The sequence below is a fragment of the Paramisgurnus dabryanus genome, chromosome 9, assembly GCF_030506205.2.
Source record: "Paramisgurnus dabryanus chromosome 9, PD_genome_1.1, whole genome shotgun sequence".
NCBI classification, from domain to species: Eukaryota; Metazoa; Chordata; class Actinopteri; order Cypriniformes; family Cobitidae; genus Paramisgurnus; species Paramisgurnus dabryanus.
In genome coordinates, this window is record NC_133345.1 from 26,298,798 (window position 1) to 26,319,418 (window position 20,621).

Consider the following 20,621-nt stretch of genomic DNA (forward strand, 5'->3'; position numbering starts at 1 on the left):
TCGCACTTTAAGCATGCAAACAATCATTAACGTAATGTTAACTGTATAATATAATGTATTGATTCAGCAAAGCACTAATTTATTAATTAAGTGTAGTCACCAAACCCCTCCTCCTCGCAATGAGTTGTGGGTAATATTGAATTTTAATATTAAAATTTTCACCGGAAATAAGGATACTCGTCTTTTTAGGGATACTCATTATTTTATGAATATGAGTTGGGACACAATCATTTTAAATGCTATGTAGGACAGATAGTTGAATTGGGAGATATTATTACTTAGAATTAAAGGTACAAACGTTGTAATTGGGACAGTACCCTTTCAAAAAGGTACATCTTTGTACCCAAAAAGTGCATATTAGTACTTCAAATGTACATATTGGCAGTTCAGAGATACATATTTGTACCTAAATGGTACATATTAGGACCTTTTAAAAGGGTACCGCCCCAGTGACAGCTTTGTATTTATTTTGTTATACCTATGACAAATGTACTTTTTTATGTACTATGAGAAAAGAAAAAGAACTGAAATAAAGACAAACAGTATATGTAATAAAACTTATCCACACCACTAGGGGTCTACTAACTACCAAATATTGTTTAACACTCTGAGGGCATATGCAAAACACTATAAAGATAAAAAATAAGCAAGTCTAGTTCTTAAGAAACAATGCATATGGTAATTCCTTGAAAATATTGACCAAAAAGAGTGACTCACACAGCTTGGCACATTTTATGCATTAATATGCTCTCCACAATGAAAGTGTGAGGACTTTCACCTTTCCAAGTACCAGCACATGAAGGGTTAAGTGCTGTGACAGTTTTATCTTGTAAATGCAACTTGTCAGAGCCTTGAGTCAGATCTTCGCACCCAGACAGCAGCGAAACCACTAAGCACAGCAGTGTTTTTTGGGGACAGACACGCAAAGAGAGAAAAAGAAGTGAAGACTGCAGGAAGAAGGTCTAAAGAGGTAAGCAGGTTCTTAGGGTATTTCTTTAAAACTGTTAAGTAATGCATTGGCTGTTGGGTAGTTAGAACTGAAACGCTGTAACCTGTGCTCTCGTTCGGGTGACTTGTGCAGGTTTAAACCTGCTGCAGAGATGTTGGCTCATTCCATAACTCATACATAATGTGTGTAGATCATGCCAGCTGCTTTGTTTACAATTTATGTTTCTTAATAAAAGCATGTTAAATAGATTACAGATCTAAAGTGTTGTATTAGATGTGGTGACATTTTTTAATACTGAGGCATTTCCATTTTGAAAGTAGTGTTTGTGTACTTGTGTTTGTGCCAAGACGAGAAATAACAACCGTCAGGCTCTTTAATGTTAACAGCTTCTTATGTCCAAGGAATATTCAGTGTGTGCTATAAAGCAAGTAGTTTGTATATTTAAAAAGTACACCAGGAAACACTGTATACTCTGTGTATCTGACATCGCCGGTGCACTGTACTGTAGTGGCTTGTGAGATCATTTTTAGTACTTGAATTTCCTTTTCCTGTTTGCAAAAACAGTGAGATTGTCTGTAAGCTTTCATCAGCACTTAGAGGTAAAACACTTCTACAAGTCTCATAAAAGATTCACAAATGTGTTTGTTTTACTAGAATGAGTTAGTGGATTTTTTTATACATCCATGAAGTAATCTGTCATTTGTAGATTTTCAAAGAATCCTTACTGGAATGCATTTTAAGGACTTTGTCTGTCTATCTCTCTTAGGAGGTGCTTTTCAGGAATTACATTACATCAACACTGTACTAAAATGAGGAGAAGAGAAACCCCTTTGTTTAAGCAACAATCAACACCCAATTTTGGGAGGGGTAAGTTTGACACACGGTGTGCCACACTATTATACTTCATGTTGGTTTGCATAGACTCAACCATGTCAGTTTGTCACTTCTCTTTTTTTTGTACGACAGCACAGACAGGGAAATATAATGTCTAGTTTCATGAGAGATCAATGATCAGATCTGTGGCATGTTGTCTAGTATTAGACCCTTGAAGTCTTACTTTTTAAGTAGGTTAAAAGCATAGCATGACCTGTTCGGGTACACTTTCTTTTTATCTTTGTCATAAAGTGGTCAGTGATCAAGCGCTGAATGTTTCTAAAAATAACCTCTTTGCAAAGAAACAGCAGTACGCATCTTCTCCAGGAGATGAAGTTTGATGTTAACCGCATAAAACTATTTCCTGATGGGTCAGATTCAGTTTTTTTAAAACATTACTGCTACCACAAGAAAGTAAATAAGAGGCACTTACAGTTTTTGACATTAATTTGTTTACATTCTATTAACCCCTATAAGTAAGTTCCTTCGGGTGAATCTTACACCAAGCTAATTTTCTTAAGTTAAAGGAACAGTATGTAAGAAATTTATATGAATTAATCATAAAATGGCCCTTATATGTCACTAGACATTAATAAATCATTTTCCTTTCAAATACTTATATCACTCACAACAGTGGTCTGGCCAGGATATTGTCATTTAAAAAAGTTGCAGCCTCAACTGATGTTTATGTTGTCATGTTTTATAATGGCCCCCAGATGTGTGGTTGCAGTACCAGTTTTAGCCACAAGTTTTGTGATTGCAATACCAGTTTTGGCCACAATCCAACATACTGTTCCTTTAAAAAAATGGTTCCATTCATCTCAGTGGAATAAGATTATGTGACTAGACTATATGTCAATTTTCATACAAAAAACCTGGGTTTGATTCTGTATATTTAAAGATGTGTAAAAAATTTACCAAAAGAGGCCCTTTGGGGGTAAAAATGACCCCAATTAAAAATGAATGCGAAATATTTTTTTCTTTTTATTTGTCAAAAAAAAAATCTGAAAATTTGCACAAATGCAATATAGAAAATGCATGCTCAATCACACACAAACACACAAAGGTATGACTGCCACAGAGAGCATTTTTTACAGAATTTGGCAAAAAACTGCCACAGATGCAAAATAAAGATGTAAGTTGGTGGGCTCTAATTCTCTCTCACTCTCTCTCTTTCTCTCTCTCTCTCTCTCTCTCTCTCTCACACACACACACACACACACACACACACACACACACACACACACACACACACACACACACACACACGCACACACACAGTCAGGCATACATGGTTTTTAGGGACTTTCCATAGACGCAATGCATTTTATACTGTACAAAATGTTATATTCTATTCCCCTAACCTACCCCAATCCCTTACCCCAAATGTAACAAAAACCTGTTGCAGGTCTTTAATCTATGAAAAACTACCATTTAGTATGTTTTTTTAGCGTTTCAGTTTATGATAAACCATTGTAATAGCATAGTTAACATGTTATTATACACTATTCATGTCCCCGTAAACCACATTTGAAAACCCACACGCACACACACACACACACACACACACACACATACACACACACACACACACACACACACACACACACACACAGACACACTTTTACATTCAGTCAAATTTCTGTGGCATTTTGTAAAAACAGACATTTCAAAATGAATCAAAAACTACAAAAATTCTACTATTTGAAATAATATTTATTTTGAATGTACTTTCTAATGTTCATATATACATAAATCACAAAATGTATCTCTAAAGTAGTGATTTGAGCAGTTGGCCACATCCAGTGAAATGAATGTGTCTCTATTTGCCTCTGCTGGTCAAAATGATTTATTTCCTAAACTGTAATTTTTTAAATGTTTTTTTTTTCTAAACAACAGATGACCAAATTTAACACATAACATTTAGATCAATATTTAAAACAATTTAAATCAAATTTAGATCATAATTTATGTGAAATTTTCATAAAATTTGATATTTTACAGGCAAGCTAATGGTGTAGTTGAGGAATTTAGCGGTAAACGGGTACAAAAGTACTTCATATCTACCAAAACACAGCATTAATGTATAGATGGGAAGCAAACAAAAATGTATATATTATTTGTATCATTAAAAATATATATCTTTTAATTTTCTAGGGTCATTTTTACCTCCAAGAAACTCTAACGTATACTGGAAAATCAGGGCTTATGAGGGTTAATGACATCCAGACTCTTATTTGTTTTATTAATCAATAAAATATTTAATAAAAGCAGCAATATACTGTAGCTGCTGCCATATTACACCAAGAGGTCTGGATTTTTAGGCAGAAATAAAAGTACTGTTCGAGATAGGAAGACAGAGTGAGTTAATCTTACAAAAGAAATGGAGGCAATGGGTGGAGGTGTTTTGTTCTGTACTGTAGGAAGGGCTGGTATAGTGCCAGTGCGAGGCGGAGTTCAGTTTCTCTGAATTTCTTCCTGCAAACAAGGTAGAGGTCGGAAAAGAAAAGGTGCTGTATTAACAGGTACAAATTCTTTCGTCTATAAACTCATCAAGACTGCGCCTGACATCCTCAAAGCACAGGTAAATAAATGCATCTCTCTTTCTGAGAAAACAGAGAGAGAACGGTTTGGGTGTCTCCGTACTTGCTTTAACAAACATTTGTCGTTTGATAGAAAAGGCTGTTGTTACTGTCTGTGCTAAAACGTTGTCACTCCAGCAATGAGGCAGCAATGCGTACGGTTAACAACTGAACAAAAGGCTTTGAAAGGACAGTGTGGGTCATTTATTTTAAGCCTGCCAAAGCTTGGGGTTCTTCCATACTTTTTTAAAGGTCATGCAAAATAAGGTACACGTAGCATCAGCCATGGTGATGTAGCAGGTGTCACGGTAATGGTATATGGGTCAATGACATAACAAGCTTATTTTTGTGTCTGATGGCATTATGTACGATAAAAATAACTTGATACATTTATGACAGGTCACTTTATTCAATAAAACCTATTTAGTTTAAATACATTTTCAGTATTTTTTTGAATGATAAATACTAATTTTGTTTTATTGTCTGTAAATAAGAAGTTAACAATTAAAAATGATCTTAAAATTATTCAAAATAAGATATTTTGGCATTGTTTAATGTTCAAAACTTTTCCTATAAACAAATTTCACAAATATAAGTAGTTGTTGGGATGTTAGGATAATTGAAAAACGTTTGTCAAACAATTTGGATGTTCTCAAATGTCAGGGTAGTACAACCGCAATTATGGGCCTTTTATTAAGAAGTAAACAAGTATAAAAAGTAAACATTATATCACATAATCCAGGTGGTCTTTATGGCTGAATGAAAAGTTTTATCGATTTCTCTTAGGTACTGTAAAAATAGCTATGTTCATGTAATGGGTAGGCATACGCATTCTGTGTCAGGTGGTACAACCAATATGGTTATGCTATTTAATAAAAAATGCTATTTAATCAAACACATTTTAATTGTATTTTAAAGGTTTATTTTATGAATTTGATATGACAGGCAAAAGCTTAAACCATCCAGGTTTTTTAAATGTAAATTTATTGCAGAGGTCAGGTGGTGCAACCAGAAAGTCAGAGGTGCGACTATGCTAAGAAATGAAAAATAATTTGAATAAGCTAATAATTTACCTAATAACTAATTTTAATAAATGCAAGCTAAGGCATTTAATGCCTATAATGCAGAGTTCAGACTGCATGATTTTCAATGTAGCATGGCTATTTGTGGTAGCATTCAGTTGCTGATGTGTTGACACTTTTAGTCGCCAACAGGTCCAGATATCTAACATGCCAGATATCTCATGGGTGTCAGCGAAACGTCGGCGATTCTCTCAGATCGTATCTTTCATTGTCACTCGCGTGAACGAGCACCGATTTGCCTGTGATTTCGGGCATTTGTCTGCAAATTCTCAAAACCTGACGGCAAGTCAATATCACTGCTAAAATCGAGCAGTCTGAACTCTGCATAAGTTTTATTGTCTGTTTTTGTAATTATTGTTTTTAAATTTAGTTCTCAAATGTTATTTTTTTTGTAAAGTTGTTTTACACTTTCAAACTATTTTCAGGATTATAATTTTATCAAGTAAACAAACAATCAGCATGACACAGGGAGCGGATAAAAATGTATCTGTCAAAAAGACAATGATTGGTTGTACCACCTGACATTTTTTGAATAGGGATATCAAAAATATTCCAGAGACTTCATAAAATTACTTACTACATATCCACAGAGTATAGTAGTGGCCCAAACTGATTATGTCCAACTTTAAACAATTGAATCTCGCTCTTTATTTAAATATTTTTATTAGAGATACATGTTGCATTGGTGTGTTTGGAGTATAAACTGAAGCTTAACTTAAGAAGAATTTAAAGAGGCTTGGCAAGGAATGAAACACAACTAACATAGCCGCAGACAATAACTAAAATAATAGTAATACCAGATACAAATCTGTATGAGCTTTTTGGCGTTTTTTTATTCATTTTTATTAATCCGAATAAATAAAAATGAACAAGCATGCTGTATTCATTGCCTTTTTGCCAAATTATTTTGTTCAATAAATACCTTAAAATATTCCGTTAATACCAAGGTTTGGGGACCTGATGATGCATTAAAAGCACACAACATCCCCACCCACCCACAGTTATGACTTTTGGCCACTACTGTGTATTCTGTTAGGGTTACCTGAGGGCTTGTTTAAAACTAGGTAGAAATATTAACTGTACTAAAAGCAGCTGTACATGAAATACTGTTAGTTTACTAAAGTTGCCCTTATACAAAATCTCTGCTGTAGCACAAATGTAGTAAGCTGGACCCAATGGCAAAAACAACTGGAAAACTTGTTACACATACTTGAAACATGTATAAAGTGCATAGATAGCGAATACCTAGTGCAAGTACTGTATGCCTCCAGATATAAACATAACCAATGGAAAAAGTACCACACAGCGGTAGGCATTATGAACTGTATGTGCTTAGTCACAAAGTATGCAGGCTGCAATGTTCAGGCACGCTACTGGAACATGAGAGTGCTAATGCCAAGACGCTGTCATCCCCTTACAAAAACACAGGGTCAGGAAACCAGGCCACCTTGTCCGGAAAGCTAGCAAGCTCCAGAAGGGTCTGGGGCACAAATCTTAATCCCCCAGCTGCTGTGACGGCTCTCTGTTATGTGCTGACGTGATTCTGTTAGAACCTTTAAATAGGGCGGGAGTATGAAACTCAAGACTTAAAAACACTCACAGACAAAACAAGACGTACTAGTGATCAGTGCACGTTTCTGAAGCCACAGAAAAATAAATAGTGCAATCACAGAGATCCAGAAAAACAGAACCATGGCAAAAGTAGCTACCGAAGGTAAGAGAGAGAAAATATATATTCTGATATTTTGTACAGTGCGGTTTCTCATTTGGATGAAGGGTCAGGATCGGATATTGGAAGGGTCAAACCGAGGTGCGGCGCAACAGTGGCAAGCATTTTTCTCAATAAAAGTGTTTAACAGTGTAGCGCATAATAGACAACAATAACCCAAGTCATAACTCCTCGATGACAGATAAGCTAGAATTAACACCGGCAGAGCAGGTTATATTAACTAAGTCTTTTAATCAAATAACTACGGTACTAATTTGTATTCTGATTTAACTAATATTATTCCAAGATATTCTCTTAAAGAAATTAACACAGAGTCTAGATTATTGTGTAATGCATTAAGGTGTTGGTGAAGCTGAGTTCACTTTCACGTTTAGATCACAGCTGTTCTAGAAACACGGTGAACTTCTGAAATCAAGGTTTCCTTAATTCATACATGACTGACTTGCCAAGCCATGCCAAAGTGTTGCAGACTGTTGACAGTGCAGCGGTATATCCGATTACATGTCAACAGGCGTGGAGGCCGGTCATACTTGTATTTGACTTTGTACACATGCCTGCTATCAAAAGTTGTTTATAGGGACGAGCCTGACCTACCCGTGCTAAATAAGCATCACTCAGCCTAAGCAACAATCTAATGTGATATGGGAAATACACAAAAGGTGATATAAGGGTAGATGTGACCTGAAACAATAAAATGTATCTTTATAGATTGTGGTTTTGAAAGCACAGGACGTATGTCTGCATGTGGGTGGATGGTAATGCAGGTTTGTTGAATATCTGGTGCAGTTAGCCGTCGCCCGCAATTCATGCATTTGACAAACACTTTACTGGTGATGTATACAATAGAGGATGTGAAAGCAGTCATGCAGCCCAGGCAAAATTTGCAGATAAACAGGTCTTAATATATCTTGTGGGTTGTTTTGATCTGAAAAAATCAGGATTGCATAAATGTACTTACAGTAAATTCTTACCTAAGGCTGATTGGTCGGCGTAATCACTTTTGCATAGCCAATAGAAATGCTTCTAGCATACACAACAACTGTTTTGACACTTTGGGAATTCAGTCACTGACCTCAGCTGGTCTGTAAATCACACTTAGCCCGGATATACCTGAATCAGATCCAGGCACAAGACTCAGAGCGAAACATGACCCATGTGGAAAGCTACTTGAGGACATGTTTACAACCATTATTTGTACAGTGAAGTTGCAACACTTGCATGACTTACCTCAGCTGTTAGACTTTGGATCATCAGAACATGGTTTTACATTTATTGTTTGATTGCATATGCGAGTCAAAATGCAGTTGTATTTGGTCAGGATACTGACTGTATAGAGGTTTTTATGGAAAAGATTCAAACCGGTTCTTGTGGATTAAGAAGATGATGTAATGCGGTATGGAAGAAGCTTTGATTCCTTGCATACTTTGCATTTATGTACAGAACAGTTTGTTCATACAAGGTGTTCCTTAATAAATTCTGATTGTGAAGTATTACTAAATGTTCTTTGTATTCACCCTAGTAAAAGCATCAATCCCTTTTCATCTTTACTGTGAATTCTTTGTGCAGAAATGCCGCGTCAGTTCACCAAGATCTCGCTCCATGATGTGGACGAGAAGGTACGGCTTATGGCCGAGAAGGTGTATGCGTCAGCTCTGAAGGAAGAAGACAGTAAGAACACCATGTCTATGTTTACCGTTCCCGAAGACTGTCCCATTGGCTTACACCAGGCCAAGGAACGGGAAATACTCAAAGAGATGGCAGAGGAGGAGTCCGAAGAATCTGTCAAGAGGTGAACGCAAATGTGATGCGGGTTGTAAAAATGGTGAACAAGTCGCATCAGGGTGATACTCAATATGTACTGCTTGTTTTGGGGTTTTTTTTAGGAAAAAGAGTTTCAAGCTGTTGCGCACACACTCGATGTCCTTACAGATTCCCAGTGCTTCTGAATGGGCGACTATCATTTCACCTCTGATGAGCCCTTCCACAGAGGAAGGCCCTGCACCTTTCAATATCCCAGAATTCCAGAGGGTCACCATCAGCGGAGACTACTGTGCAGGGGTAGGGAAACAAAGATAATCGGAATGGTTACAAAACCTAAAACATTGTGTTATTATTAACACCTATATGACTTTCCCTTGTGAACAAGGAGTGTTTCTAAACAATGAAAGCATATGTGGTGACTGAGGCTCTGACCTTGACAGAATGTAATTTTTCTTATTTTGTTTCATAGAAAAACATAGTCATGCAAGCTTAGAACAGCTTATGGGTGAGAACCTGATGACGAAACTCATTTTTTAATTATAAAGAGATTATAACATAATAAAGATTAAAAGAGGTTGAGTTTGACTCACCCCAAATGTACATATTCCTCCATTACAGTAAGCAGGTCACACCTATTATAGTCCTGCATAGTCAGACATAACAATCAGAGTGTTTGGACTATGGCACATATTATTTGCATAAAGGTGAGGCTTCAGAACAAAATACTTTGAATATGGCATTAGATAAACTGAACAGTAACGGTGACGGTTTTGTGAGCTGGTATCCATTATACAATGATCAGTACGTTGGAATAATCATTAAAGGATTAGTCAATTTTCTTTAAAAAATCCAGATAATTTACTCACCACCATGTCATCCAAAATGTTGATGTCTTTCTTTGTTAAGTCGAGAAGAAATTATGTTTTTTTGAGGAAAACATTCCAGGATTTTTCTCATCTTAATGGACCCCAACATTTAATACTTAACACTTAACAGTTTTTTCAACTGAGTTTCAAAGGACTCTAAACGATTCCAAACGAGGCATAAGGGTCTTATCTAGCGAGACGATTGTCATTTTTGACAAGAAAAATAAAAAATATGCATTTTTAAACCACAACTTCTCGTTTATCTCCGGTCCACTGACGCAACAGCGCGACCTCACGTAATTGTATAGTGACGTAGAAAGGTCACATATTACATATATGAAACGCACATTTGCGGACCATTTTAAACAAGTAACTGACACAAAGACATTAATTAGTATCATTCCACATACAACAACGTCTGAACGGTCCTCTTTCTCCACACTTGTAAACACTGGGGCATAGTTTCGCATACATCATCCGTGACCTCTTGACGTGATGACGTATTGCGTGAGGTCGCGCTGGGGCATCACAGGACCGGAGAAACTCTGTTGAAAAAAACTGTTAAGTGTTGAGTTAACTGTTAAGTGTTGGGGTCCATTAAAGTCCATAAAAATGAGAAAAATCCTGGAATGTTTTCCTGAAAAGAAAAACATAATTTTTTATCGACATTTTGGATGACATGGTGGTGAGTAAATTATCTGGATTTTTACTTAAGAAAATTTACTAATTCTTTAAAGAAACGTGAAAATACACACATGAATATACTAAAATGTGTGCTAAATAGCACTAAAAATGGTTCACTGGCTCATAGAGGAACCACTTTAGGTGCCACTATTTAGCAACTATGCATAACCATATATGGTGCTATATAGACCCATAAGCTGTGAAAGCACCATAAATGGTATATACAATGGTTCCCTTATGATTATGAGTGCTATTTAGCACAATTTTTTGTTATTTTTTTTTAATCATACAGCGTAGAGAGCTTATAGACGGTTTCAGCAGTAACAACTTAAATAAGCGGCTTTCGTGGTTAACGTGTAACTTCCTGGTAAACTCCGCTAAAAATATATAACAACAAAGTACTTTAAACATAGTTTATTTACATAACAAGCTAAATAAAAACACGTAGATTACCTAGGAAACCAAGACATGTGTTATTTTCGACGAGGTATTTGTTCAAGAGTTCAGTTTAGCAACTAGTCAGAAAATTAAACAAACAGAAACCGGGAGTAAAATTCGGACCATACTCGTATTGCGTCACCACACATGTGTCGGATGAAACCGTATATACGTGTCCACATCTTCTGTACTTCCATATATATACTGACCAATACACTAAAGGCAGACATACTAAGCCCTTTAACTATTTTGGGTACTGTTTCAATAGGAAATACATCAACAAAGAAAAGTCAATTGTGGCAATTAAATAATATATGATATATACAAGCAACTGCACAAACAATGCATTACAATTACAAAGAATGTGTTCATACATCTTTATTCTTTTAACTTCATCTATGAATGATTTATGGCAGATAACGGTGGAGGACTATGAGCAAGCAGCGAAAACTCTGCTGACAGCACTCTTCATCAGAGAGAAATATTCCCGACTCGCATACCATCAATTTCCCAGAATCACAGCCAGGTTTCTGAGGAGTGCCAATAATGAGAAATGGAGTGAAGAAGATGAAGTACTGCCAGGTATGTCATGATTGGCACCTTGTATATGCTAATAATGCTAATCGCTATGAGTCATTACTTGCTTAATCCCGACAGATTTTAGGTGGTGAAGGTTGTCAACTTTAGATCATGTCCCTACATGAATTTGGTCTTATTATGATGTATTTTTAGCTCTACTTGAACTTTAAACACTATTACCTGGTTTTACAGACGAGGCTTAGATTAAAGGGAGGGACACTCCACTTTTTTTGAAAATATGCTTAGTTTCCATCTCCTCTAGAGTTAAACATTTGATTTTTACCGTTTTGGAATCCATTTAGCTGATCTCCGGGTCTGGCGCTAGCACTTTTAGCATAGTTAAGCATAATCCATTGAATCTGATTAGACAATTAGCATCGCGCCTAAAAATAACCAAAGAGTTTCTATATTTTTCCTATTTAAAACTTAACTCTCCTGTAGTTACATAGTGTACTAAGACCGACGGAAAATTAAAAGTTGCGATTTTCTATGCAGATATGGCTAGGAACTATACTCTCATTCTGGCGTAATAATCAAGGACTTTGCTGCTGTAACATGGCTGCAGCAGCCGCAATGATATTACACAGCAGCCAAAAATAGTCCCCTTAGTATCTTTCAATAGCAGGAGACTATTTTCAGCCACTACGTAATATCATATGTATATCAGTCTGTCTTAGTACACGATGTAACCACAGAAGAGTCAAGTTTTAAATAGGAAAAATATCGAAACTCTTCGGTTATTTTTAGGCGCGATGCTAATGGTCTAATCAGATTCAATGTGCTAAGCTATGCTAAAAGGGGTAGCGCCAGACCTGGAGATCACCTGAATGGAAGCCAAAACAGTAAGAATAAAATGTTTAACTCTAGAGGAGCTGGAAAATGAAAAAAATTTTTTTTTAAACGTGGAGTGTCTCTTTAAGCAAGGATTAGGGTTATGTCTGTTTGTTTTGGGAAGGGAGGAATGGGAAAGTGAAACTGTAAAGTCTGAATGTTTCTATTCATATTAGGACATGAAAATATTCGTATTTATCAGCTCTAAGAAGAAAATCATCTGCTTTCAATCCATGAAAACAGATATTTTCCCATGTCCAAGTGAGGGCGAGGATCCCTACAGTATGGAAGACATCCCACAGAATCTGAACTACGTCCTGAAGATGAAAGACGGGATCATATATGTCTACGATACTGAAGAGGCTTTAAAACAAAATCAGCCACGGAGTTTGCCATATCCCGACCTGGAAACCTTTGCTATCGACATGAGCCACGTCCTTGCCATGATCGCAGATGGGCCAACGTAAGTCTGTTAGATTTGTTTATTGTCATAATGTATGGATGCTGTAATGTTTTAAGTGATAACTTTAAAACAAATATTAAGAACTTTGTACTCTATATAGGAAGACCTATTGTCACAGAAGGCTTAATTTCCTGATGTCCAAGTTTTACCTTCATGAAATGCTGAATGAGATGGCAGAGTTGAAGGAACTGAAAAGTGTTCCTCACAGAGACTTCTACAACGTCAGAAAGGTATTTTCAATTCATTCTTGTTCTTCTCATAAGACCACCATAATTTTTGCTGAATCGTACTGTATTTGTGAACATTCAGGTTGATACCCACATTCACGCAGCAGCGTGCATGAACCAGAAACATCTTCTGAAGTTCATCCAGGATTCTTATAAAAATGAAGCAAACCGGATAGTGCTGGAGAAGAACGGAAAGAAGATGACCCTCAAACAGGTGTTTGAAAGTCTGAAAATGGATCCTTATGATCTCACAGTGGACTCACTGGATGTACACGCTGTACGTATCTGGAAACCTCAGAAAAATACTATATATATTGTAAACCACACAACTACAGTATTAAAATGGCACATTTGTTTGTTTCAGGGCAGACAAACGTTTCATCGCTTCGATAAGTTTAACTCCAAATACAACCCAGTGGGTGCAAATGAGCTCCGAGACATCTATCTCAAAACTGATAACTACATAGGTGGGGAATATTTTGCACGGCTTATCAAGGTAAGAACTTTTATATACCCTAAAAAACTATGTATGAGGGTTTTTCTTAGTGAACATTTAAATTAGAGGCATTACGACATATTCAGATCCTGATTATTATTTGCAGGAAGTTGCTCATGATATGGAGGAAAGCAAATACCAGCATGCAGAACCCCGTCTGTCCATTTATGGCCGATCTCCTGAAGAGTGGGGGAGCTTGTCTAAATGGTTTATAAAGCACAAGTTGCACTCCCCTAACATGAGATATATGATACAAGTGCCCAGGATCTAGTAAGTCGTCCTAAAAAATGTATGAATTCGATGTACCTGTGCAATTCTACTATTTTTTAATTAAATATACTGTAATTTTAAAGGCATTCTCAGTTCAGTTCTTAATGTCACATAACCCTTCAACATATACAATACGAAAGTACTATAGATTTGTCTTTAACTTGCTTCCTGACTTATATCCAATAATGCAAAATGCAGCAATATACTTAAATTCTGACTTCTGTGCACTTTGCTTTTTAGTGACATTTTCCGAGCAAAGAAGCTTGTCCCTAACTTCGCCAAGATGCTGGAAAACGTCTTCCTTCCACTATTTCAGGCCACTGTTAATCCTCAAGACCACAAAGAAATACACGTCTTCCTGAAGCATGTAAGTGCGAAATCAGAGTTTTGTTTTAGACTTGAAAGACCAGTCAGAGCAGATTAAGATCTTTTAGTCATCAACAATGACATAAATTTTTACAAGTTGTAATATAATTCGCAGGTGTGCCTAGAATGTATTTTGTAGTTTCATCTCAAAATACCCGACAGATAATTTGTTGTAGCATGTCCAAAAATCCCAGATTTGGGTGGGAGGAAAAATAAAAGAGCTACTGCCCTCACTGTCCTGCTGTACCAACAGACAGTGAACGCTTTTGATTAAACCTAAATCTGATATATGTAAATACAATGTGAGACAAATGAGTGCAAATAAACTGAACTGGTAAAATGAACCAGTCAGTCAGTGGTTGTGGGTGGGGCTTGGTTTGTGTGACGTCACATTAACAAGAGAATCAAAGCAGCATGCCTAATAAGACTGCTTTGGTTTAACAGGGATTTTTTCATCGTAGGGTTGTTGTGTTCACACACTATCTGCACACATTTGTGTCCAAACTAATTTGCAGTTTATGATATAAAATGATTGTTTAATAATAAACTGTCATGAATAGTGTGTATGTGTTTGAATGAGGTTTTCAATGTTTTTTTTTTTTTTTTTGCAGTTGACCGGGTTTGACAGTGTGGATGATGAGTCCAAACACAGTGATCACATATTCACGTATAAGAGCCCAAGACCAGAAGAGTGGACCTCAGAGGAAAACCCACCATACACTTATTATCTGTTCCACATGTATGCCAACATCATGGTCCTCAATAACTTACGCAAGTACGTCAAAAAAATATATATATTTAAATAAAATTGTTAAACAATTATATATACATGCATTATTCAGTGTTCCCTAACTTGATCTTTAAGCCCAGCTATGTAGATTTTCATAATTTCGTAAACGCTAACACTTGTCTCCTTATAAAAAAAATTCAATGTTTTCTTATTTGTAAGTGGTTTGAGATAAAACTAAATGAATAAATGTAAATAAACCCGCAATGCGAGGACTTTTCTTCAATTGCAGTGTCAAAAAACTATATGAATAGTTCCCTGATATTTTGCAGGGAACGTGGTCTTAATACTTTCCAGTTTAGGCCTCATTGTGGTGAGGCAGGATCCATCACTCACCTGGTGTCTGCCTTTCTCACTGCTGACAACATCTCTCACGGACTCAACCTGAAGAAGGTCAGTCTTTAATGTCAGCAGCATACACATTAAACCACACCGTATCATTCACAACCAACAGATTTAAAATCTACAAAAAAAGAACAACCACACATGCGTAAACATGACCAACAATAATAAGTTTAGTTTACTTAGTGTACATACTTACTTAAAAAGGTTTCACATTTTAGAATAATAGTGAATTCATCAAAATTATGGAATAATACTAATGAAACTATGGAAATTTAGTTTCAAATTAAAGGAATATTCCATTTTTTTAAAAGAAAAATCCAGATAATTTTCTCACCACCATGTCATCCAAAATGTTGATGTCTTTCTTTGTTCAGTCGAGAAGAAATTATGTTTTTTGAGGAAAACATTGCAGGATTTTTCTCATTTTAATGAATTTTAATAGAGCCAAACATTTAATACTTAACTCAACACTTAACAGTTTTTTTCAACGGAGTTTCAAAGGACTCTAAACGATCCCAAACGAGGCATAAGGGTCTTATCTAGCAAAACGATTGTCATTTTTGACAATAAAAATAACAAATATACACTTTTAAAGCACAACTTCTCGTTTAAATCCGGTCGTGATGCGCCAACGTGACCCCACACAATACGTCATGACGTCAAGAGGTCACAGAGGACGAACGCGAAACTCCGCCCCAGTGTTTACAAGTGTTGAGAACGAGGACCGTTCCTACGTTGTTGTATGTCAACTGATACTAATTAATGTCTTTGTGTCAGTTTATTGTTTACAATGGTCCGCAAATGTGCGTTTCATATATGTAACACGTGACCTCCCTACGTCACTACGCATTTACGTTAGGTCACGCTGGTCCGGACCTACACGAAAAGTTGTGGTTTAAAAGTACATATTTTTATTTTTATTGTCAAAAATGACATCGTTTCGCTAGATAAGACCCTAATGCCTCGTTTGGGATCGTTTAGAGACCTTTGAAACTCCGTTGAAAAAAACTGTTAAGTGTTGAGTTAAGTATTAAATGTTGGGCTCTATTAAAGTCCATTAAAATGAGAAAAATCCTGCAATTTCTTCTCGACTGAACAAAGAAAGACATCAAAATTTTGAATGACATGGTGGTGAGTAAATTATCTGGATTTTTCTTTTAAGAAAATGGAATATTCCTTTAAAAAAATGAGCCCTAATAAACTTTAATAAAAAATGCTAAGCAACAACTAGCGATGAAAGAAACAAAGCTTTTGAATCAATTGAACCAATTACTTCGAAAAATGATTCACTCTCAAATAAATATGGTGCCACCTGCTGGCGGAAATGTTGTGAAAGCAACAAGATCACAGTGCAAACATCTTACACTTTTTCCAAATAATTGCAAGGTTTTTCTATAAATGTGTTTTTAAGAAAAATAAATTATTTAACTTAATTAAGCCATTAAGTAAAAGTGTAAGCTATGTTTTTAGTTTTATTCAGGGCAAACTCTCCCACAATCTCCCCTTTAAAGAGCACCTATTGTCCGATTCAAATTTTTACATTTCCTTTGCTGTGCAAGTGTGTATTAGTATGTTAATGATATGCAAAAGGTACATACCCCAAAGTAAACGATGACGCGAGTTATTAAATCTCTTTTCTTGGACTACAACAAACACTTCCTGGGATTGGTGATGTAGACAAGACCGACATTATCATAATTCCTCCCGCTTCGGACTTCGGACAGCCTGTAAGTTAACTCCTGTTAGCATTGCATTGTGAGCAAATCTTTTAAACATGGTAAGGAGAGTAACGTCAGAGTATTTAGGCCAATCACAACGTACAGATTAGCTGGCCAATCAGGGACACAGAGCTTTTCAAATACGTGCATATCAGAAAGAGAGTGAAATCTGGAGCTACAATGTACGGTATGTGGAAAATAATGTGTTTTTTAACCATAAACCACACAAACACACTGTATTACACCAAATACACCAAATAACAATGTTTTTTTAAATAAAATGGGTACTCTTTAAATTATGCACATGTTTATCTATAAACAAAAAATTAGGCAAAACTGTAGTTTTATCAGTCAGAAGGATGAATGTTTTATGTTTTTAACATATTTTATTATGAGCATAATAAAACTGACCCGAGTTCACATAACCATATTAGCCACATGTCAATGGTTTCACTGTGATCAACTCCCCCTAATGTTGAACCATCAGATTTTCGAAAAAGTTATGACAAAATGAGGCCTCGCTTGCTAAAATCACGTAACTTGGCCAGTTTGAAACACTCTCCGAACCACTGATGCGAAACACAAGATTCGTAAATGTTTTGAGGTTTCATGAAGCAGTGCTTCGAAATCGCCCATCACTAGACTCAACTTCCAACAATCCAATCAGTTCTTGATGGACGAAATAAAGTCCCACCCTACTTTTTTTTTAAATTTCAGAAGTCGTTTCACTCGGATATACGTCACGATGGGGAAAACAAGACAATTGCTAATTCCGTTTCATGCCGACTTTAATATCGCGCATTTCAATTTTACTGATTTTGTGATATATCTTCTGTAACGTGGGGTTTGTTAGCAAACTATATAAATATTTAATTGGTTGAATTTTTCTCCAATTAGAGTCCTGTGCTGCAGTACCTGTATTACTTGGCCCAGGTGCCTATCGCCATGTCACCTCTCAGCAACAACAGCCTGTTTCTGGAGTATTCCAAGAATCCTTTGAGGGAGTTCCTGCACAAGGGCCTGTGCGTGTCCCTCTCCACCGACGACCCAATGCAGTTTCACTACACGAAGGTCAGGGAGGCCAATGACATGGCATCAAACAAAACCTGTAATAGAAGTTAATCATTAATCACTTCAACTAGAGCAGTCACAAGATGTGGTTTTATATTCGTTTGTGTACCTGTAGGAAGCCCTGATGGAGGAATATGCCATAGCAGCACAGCTATGGAAGCTGAGTACATGCGATGTATGTGAGATCGCCAGAAATAGCGTCCTCCAGAGCGGTCTGTCTCATCAGGTATTTAGGCCACTTAAAATTCACGTTCCCCTCTTTTCAATTGGCAAGGATTCAACCTTAACCCACATGTCGATTTCCATTCCAGGAAAAGAAGCACTTCCTGGGAGAAAATTATCTGGAAGATGGACCAGAGGGAAATGACATCCGCAGGACAAATGTGGCACAGATCCGTATGGCATATCGGCACGAGACCTTGTGCAACGAGCTCAGCTTCCTGGTGGAAGCTGTGAAGTCTGAAACCATTGGTGCAAAAGCTCCATAAACACAGCATTGGTCCATACAGGCGACTCAGACGTCTAATGATGGTGGAGGCTGTATGCTGCTACAGGAGATGTAGCAAACACCACGCACCGCAGCGTACTCTGCACATTCCCTGCACGGTAATAAGCCATGGAGCTACGCGTCTATGTGCCTCATAAATGATAGATATAATAACGATACTCACACTGCCTTACAGGTGATGGATATTTTCACTTCACATTATGAATCCATTTTTTGAAAATGGAACGATTTGAGGATATGTTACTGTATTTTGCATATACATTTGTTATGTTTTATAAGGACTTGGGTGTGTTCTGATAAATGTTTTACATAAAATGGTGACAGAAACAGGACCTAATTTCTGCCTTTTTTTATTTATTTCTGGGGCAGATAATTTGTTGACTCGAAGTGGAGCTTTATTTTTGTCACATAATAAATTAGCAAACTTAATTTGTACACACAGATGGCTGAGGGTGTGGTATGATGTATTGGTGCTTGGATACAGAGTAGCTATTTGATAAAAGCTGTATTAAATATACATGAACTGCACTCGGATTTAAATAAAAAATAAAAACATGAATTGATTTCCTTTTTTAAAGAAAGAGCTTGTGCTTGATCCCTTTGTGATTATAAATGAAACTGTCAATTGTTCACATGTAGAAATGTTTGCACAACACTGCAGCCTGGTGGAAATACACTGCAAAAAATTTACCTTCTTAGTATTTTTGCTTTGTTTTTGTACAAATATCAAAACAATTCTTCAATCAAGATGCATTTTCTTGATGAACAAAGTGACTTAAGAAAATAAATTATGTTTGTTTTTAGAAAACAAAAAATCAAGTAAATTTGTGCTTAAAACAAGCAAATAAATATGCCAATTTTTCTTGATTTAAGTGTTTAAGAAAAAAGTTCAAGATTTTTTTTCTTACCCCATAGGCAGATTTTTTGCTTGTTTTATGCACAAATTCACTGCGTGGGACACCTAAGTTTACTTCAATATTTTCCATGTACATTTTATGCCTATCACTAAAAATATTGTTGGAAAGGTCTTAGCATCTAGAATACATATTTCAACAGTGTTTTATAAAATAAATTATGTAGGAAGAGTAATAGATTCAATTATAAAGCGAGTGTGCCTCAAAACATTTATATCGTCCTGCCAGCGGGGCGCCTACATTTACGTCAGTGTTTTGCATGTGAATTATTATCCAATCATGACAAACTTTATATTGTCTGCAGAGTTATATAGTACGTAAGTATTTTTACTTTCTACATAAAAGTAAATTTTCAATTATTCGTATTTTATTAATAAAATAAATAATCTGTTTTTCTTTGGATTTCATAATTTCAAGTTTTTTGGTTTATATTTAATATTTAAGTACATTAAACATATAGTAATTTTTTGTACTTTTACTTAAGTAAAAAATAATTCGTACTTTTACTCAAGAAAGTTAAAGTTAACACTTTTTATGTAATTAGGCATTAAATCAATTTTAATATGCAATATATAATGAATACACAGTATGATTCTATGCTTTAGAATGTAGTGAACATTTTTTAGTAAAGAAAAGTAAATTTTTCCCAAGACAAACACTCTGATAAAGCACAGATGCTTGGAAAATGTAACTAAAATACTTAAGTATTATACACCTATGATTGTTTGAAAGTTCTAGGTGTGAAGTTTTCATATTTCATTACCATTTTGTTAAAATTATGACGTAGTGAGAGTCAGAAAATGTCACGGGCCACAGTTAGGCCAAATTAGCTTTTACATATTTATAACACTAAACCTCTCCTCTAAACCTAAAAAATCATGACAAACTATATGTCACTGGAAAGCTCCCAGAATGTAGTTTTCATATTTCAAGGTCATCTTATGATAGAAATAAGGTAATGACAGTTTTTTGTTACATGACCCCCCCCCCATAGTAATGCATATTAATTATTATATATTCATAAAACTTTATCCTATTATAAATCTTCAAATATGTTGACAACCTATATATTGTTGGAAAGC

General features: G+C 35.9%; 1 protein-coding gene across 3 annotated transcripts; it reads left to right on the forward strand.

The window, feature by feature from the left end:
- The first annotated feature begins 831 nt into the window (after positions 1 to 831).
- On the forward strand, positions 832 to 19,184 carry ampd3b (adenosine monophosphate deaminase 3b). 3 transcript variants are annotated; one of them, XM_065283360.2, is made up of 16 exons: positions 832 to 970; positions 1,716 to 1,816; positions 8,782 to 9,004; positions 9,099 to 9,273; positions 11,381 to 11,546; positions 12,618 to 12,837; positions 12,938 to 13,067; positions 13,147 to 13,341; positions 13,429 to 13,560; positions 13,667 to 13,830; positions 14,071 to 14,197; positions 14,808 to 14,971; positions 15,256 to 15,376; positions 17,944 to 18,117; positions 18,233 to 18,343; positions 18,429 to 19,184. In XM_065283360.2, the coding sequence occupies exons 2-16, from the start codon at positions 1,759 to 1,761 to the stop codon at positions 18,603 to 18,605; spliced, it is 2,337 nt and encodes a 778-aa protein (XP_065139432.1). In that variant the 5' UTR covers positions 832 to 970; positions 1,716 to 1,758; the 3' UTR covers positions 18,606 to 19,184. The 3 variants fall into 3 exon arrangements, with proteins under 3 accessions (XP_065139432.1, XP_065139434.1, XP_065139433.1); XM_065283362.2 differs by lacking the exons at positions 832 to 970; positions 1,716 to 1,816 and adding an exon at positions 4,265 to 4,406; XM_065283361.1 differs by lacking the exons at positions 832 to 970; positions 1,716 to 1,816 and adding an exon at positions 7,041 to 7,200.
- The last annotated feature ends 1,437 nt before the right edge of the window (positions 19,185 to 20,621 follow it).

Excerpts from the sequence above, each read along its gene's own strand:
- ampd3b (XM_065283360.2), top strand. The coding sequence starts at position 1,759 with ATGAGGAGAAGAGAAACCCCTTTGTTTAAGCAACAATCAACACCCAAT. Across the intron at positions 9,005-9,098 it reads TCCGAAGAATCTGTCAAGAG|GAAAAAGAGTTTCAAGCTGT; the intron begins GTGAACGCAAAT and ends GGTTTTTTTTAG. Across the intron at positions 14,972-15,255 it reads GTCCTCAATAACTTACGCAA|GGAACGTGGTCTTAATACTT; the intron begins GTACGTCAAAAA and ends GATATTTTGCAG.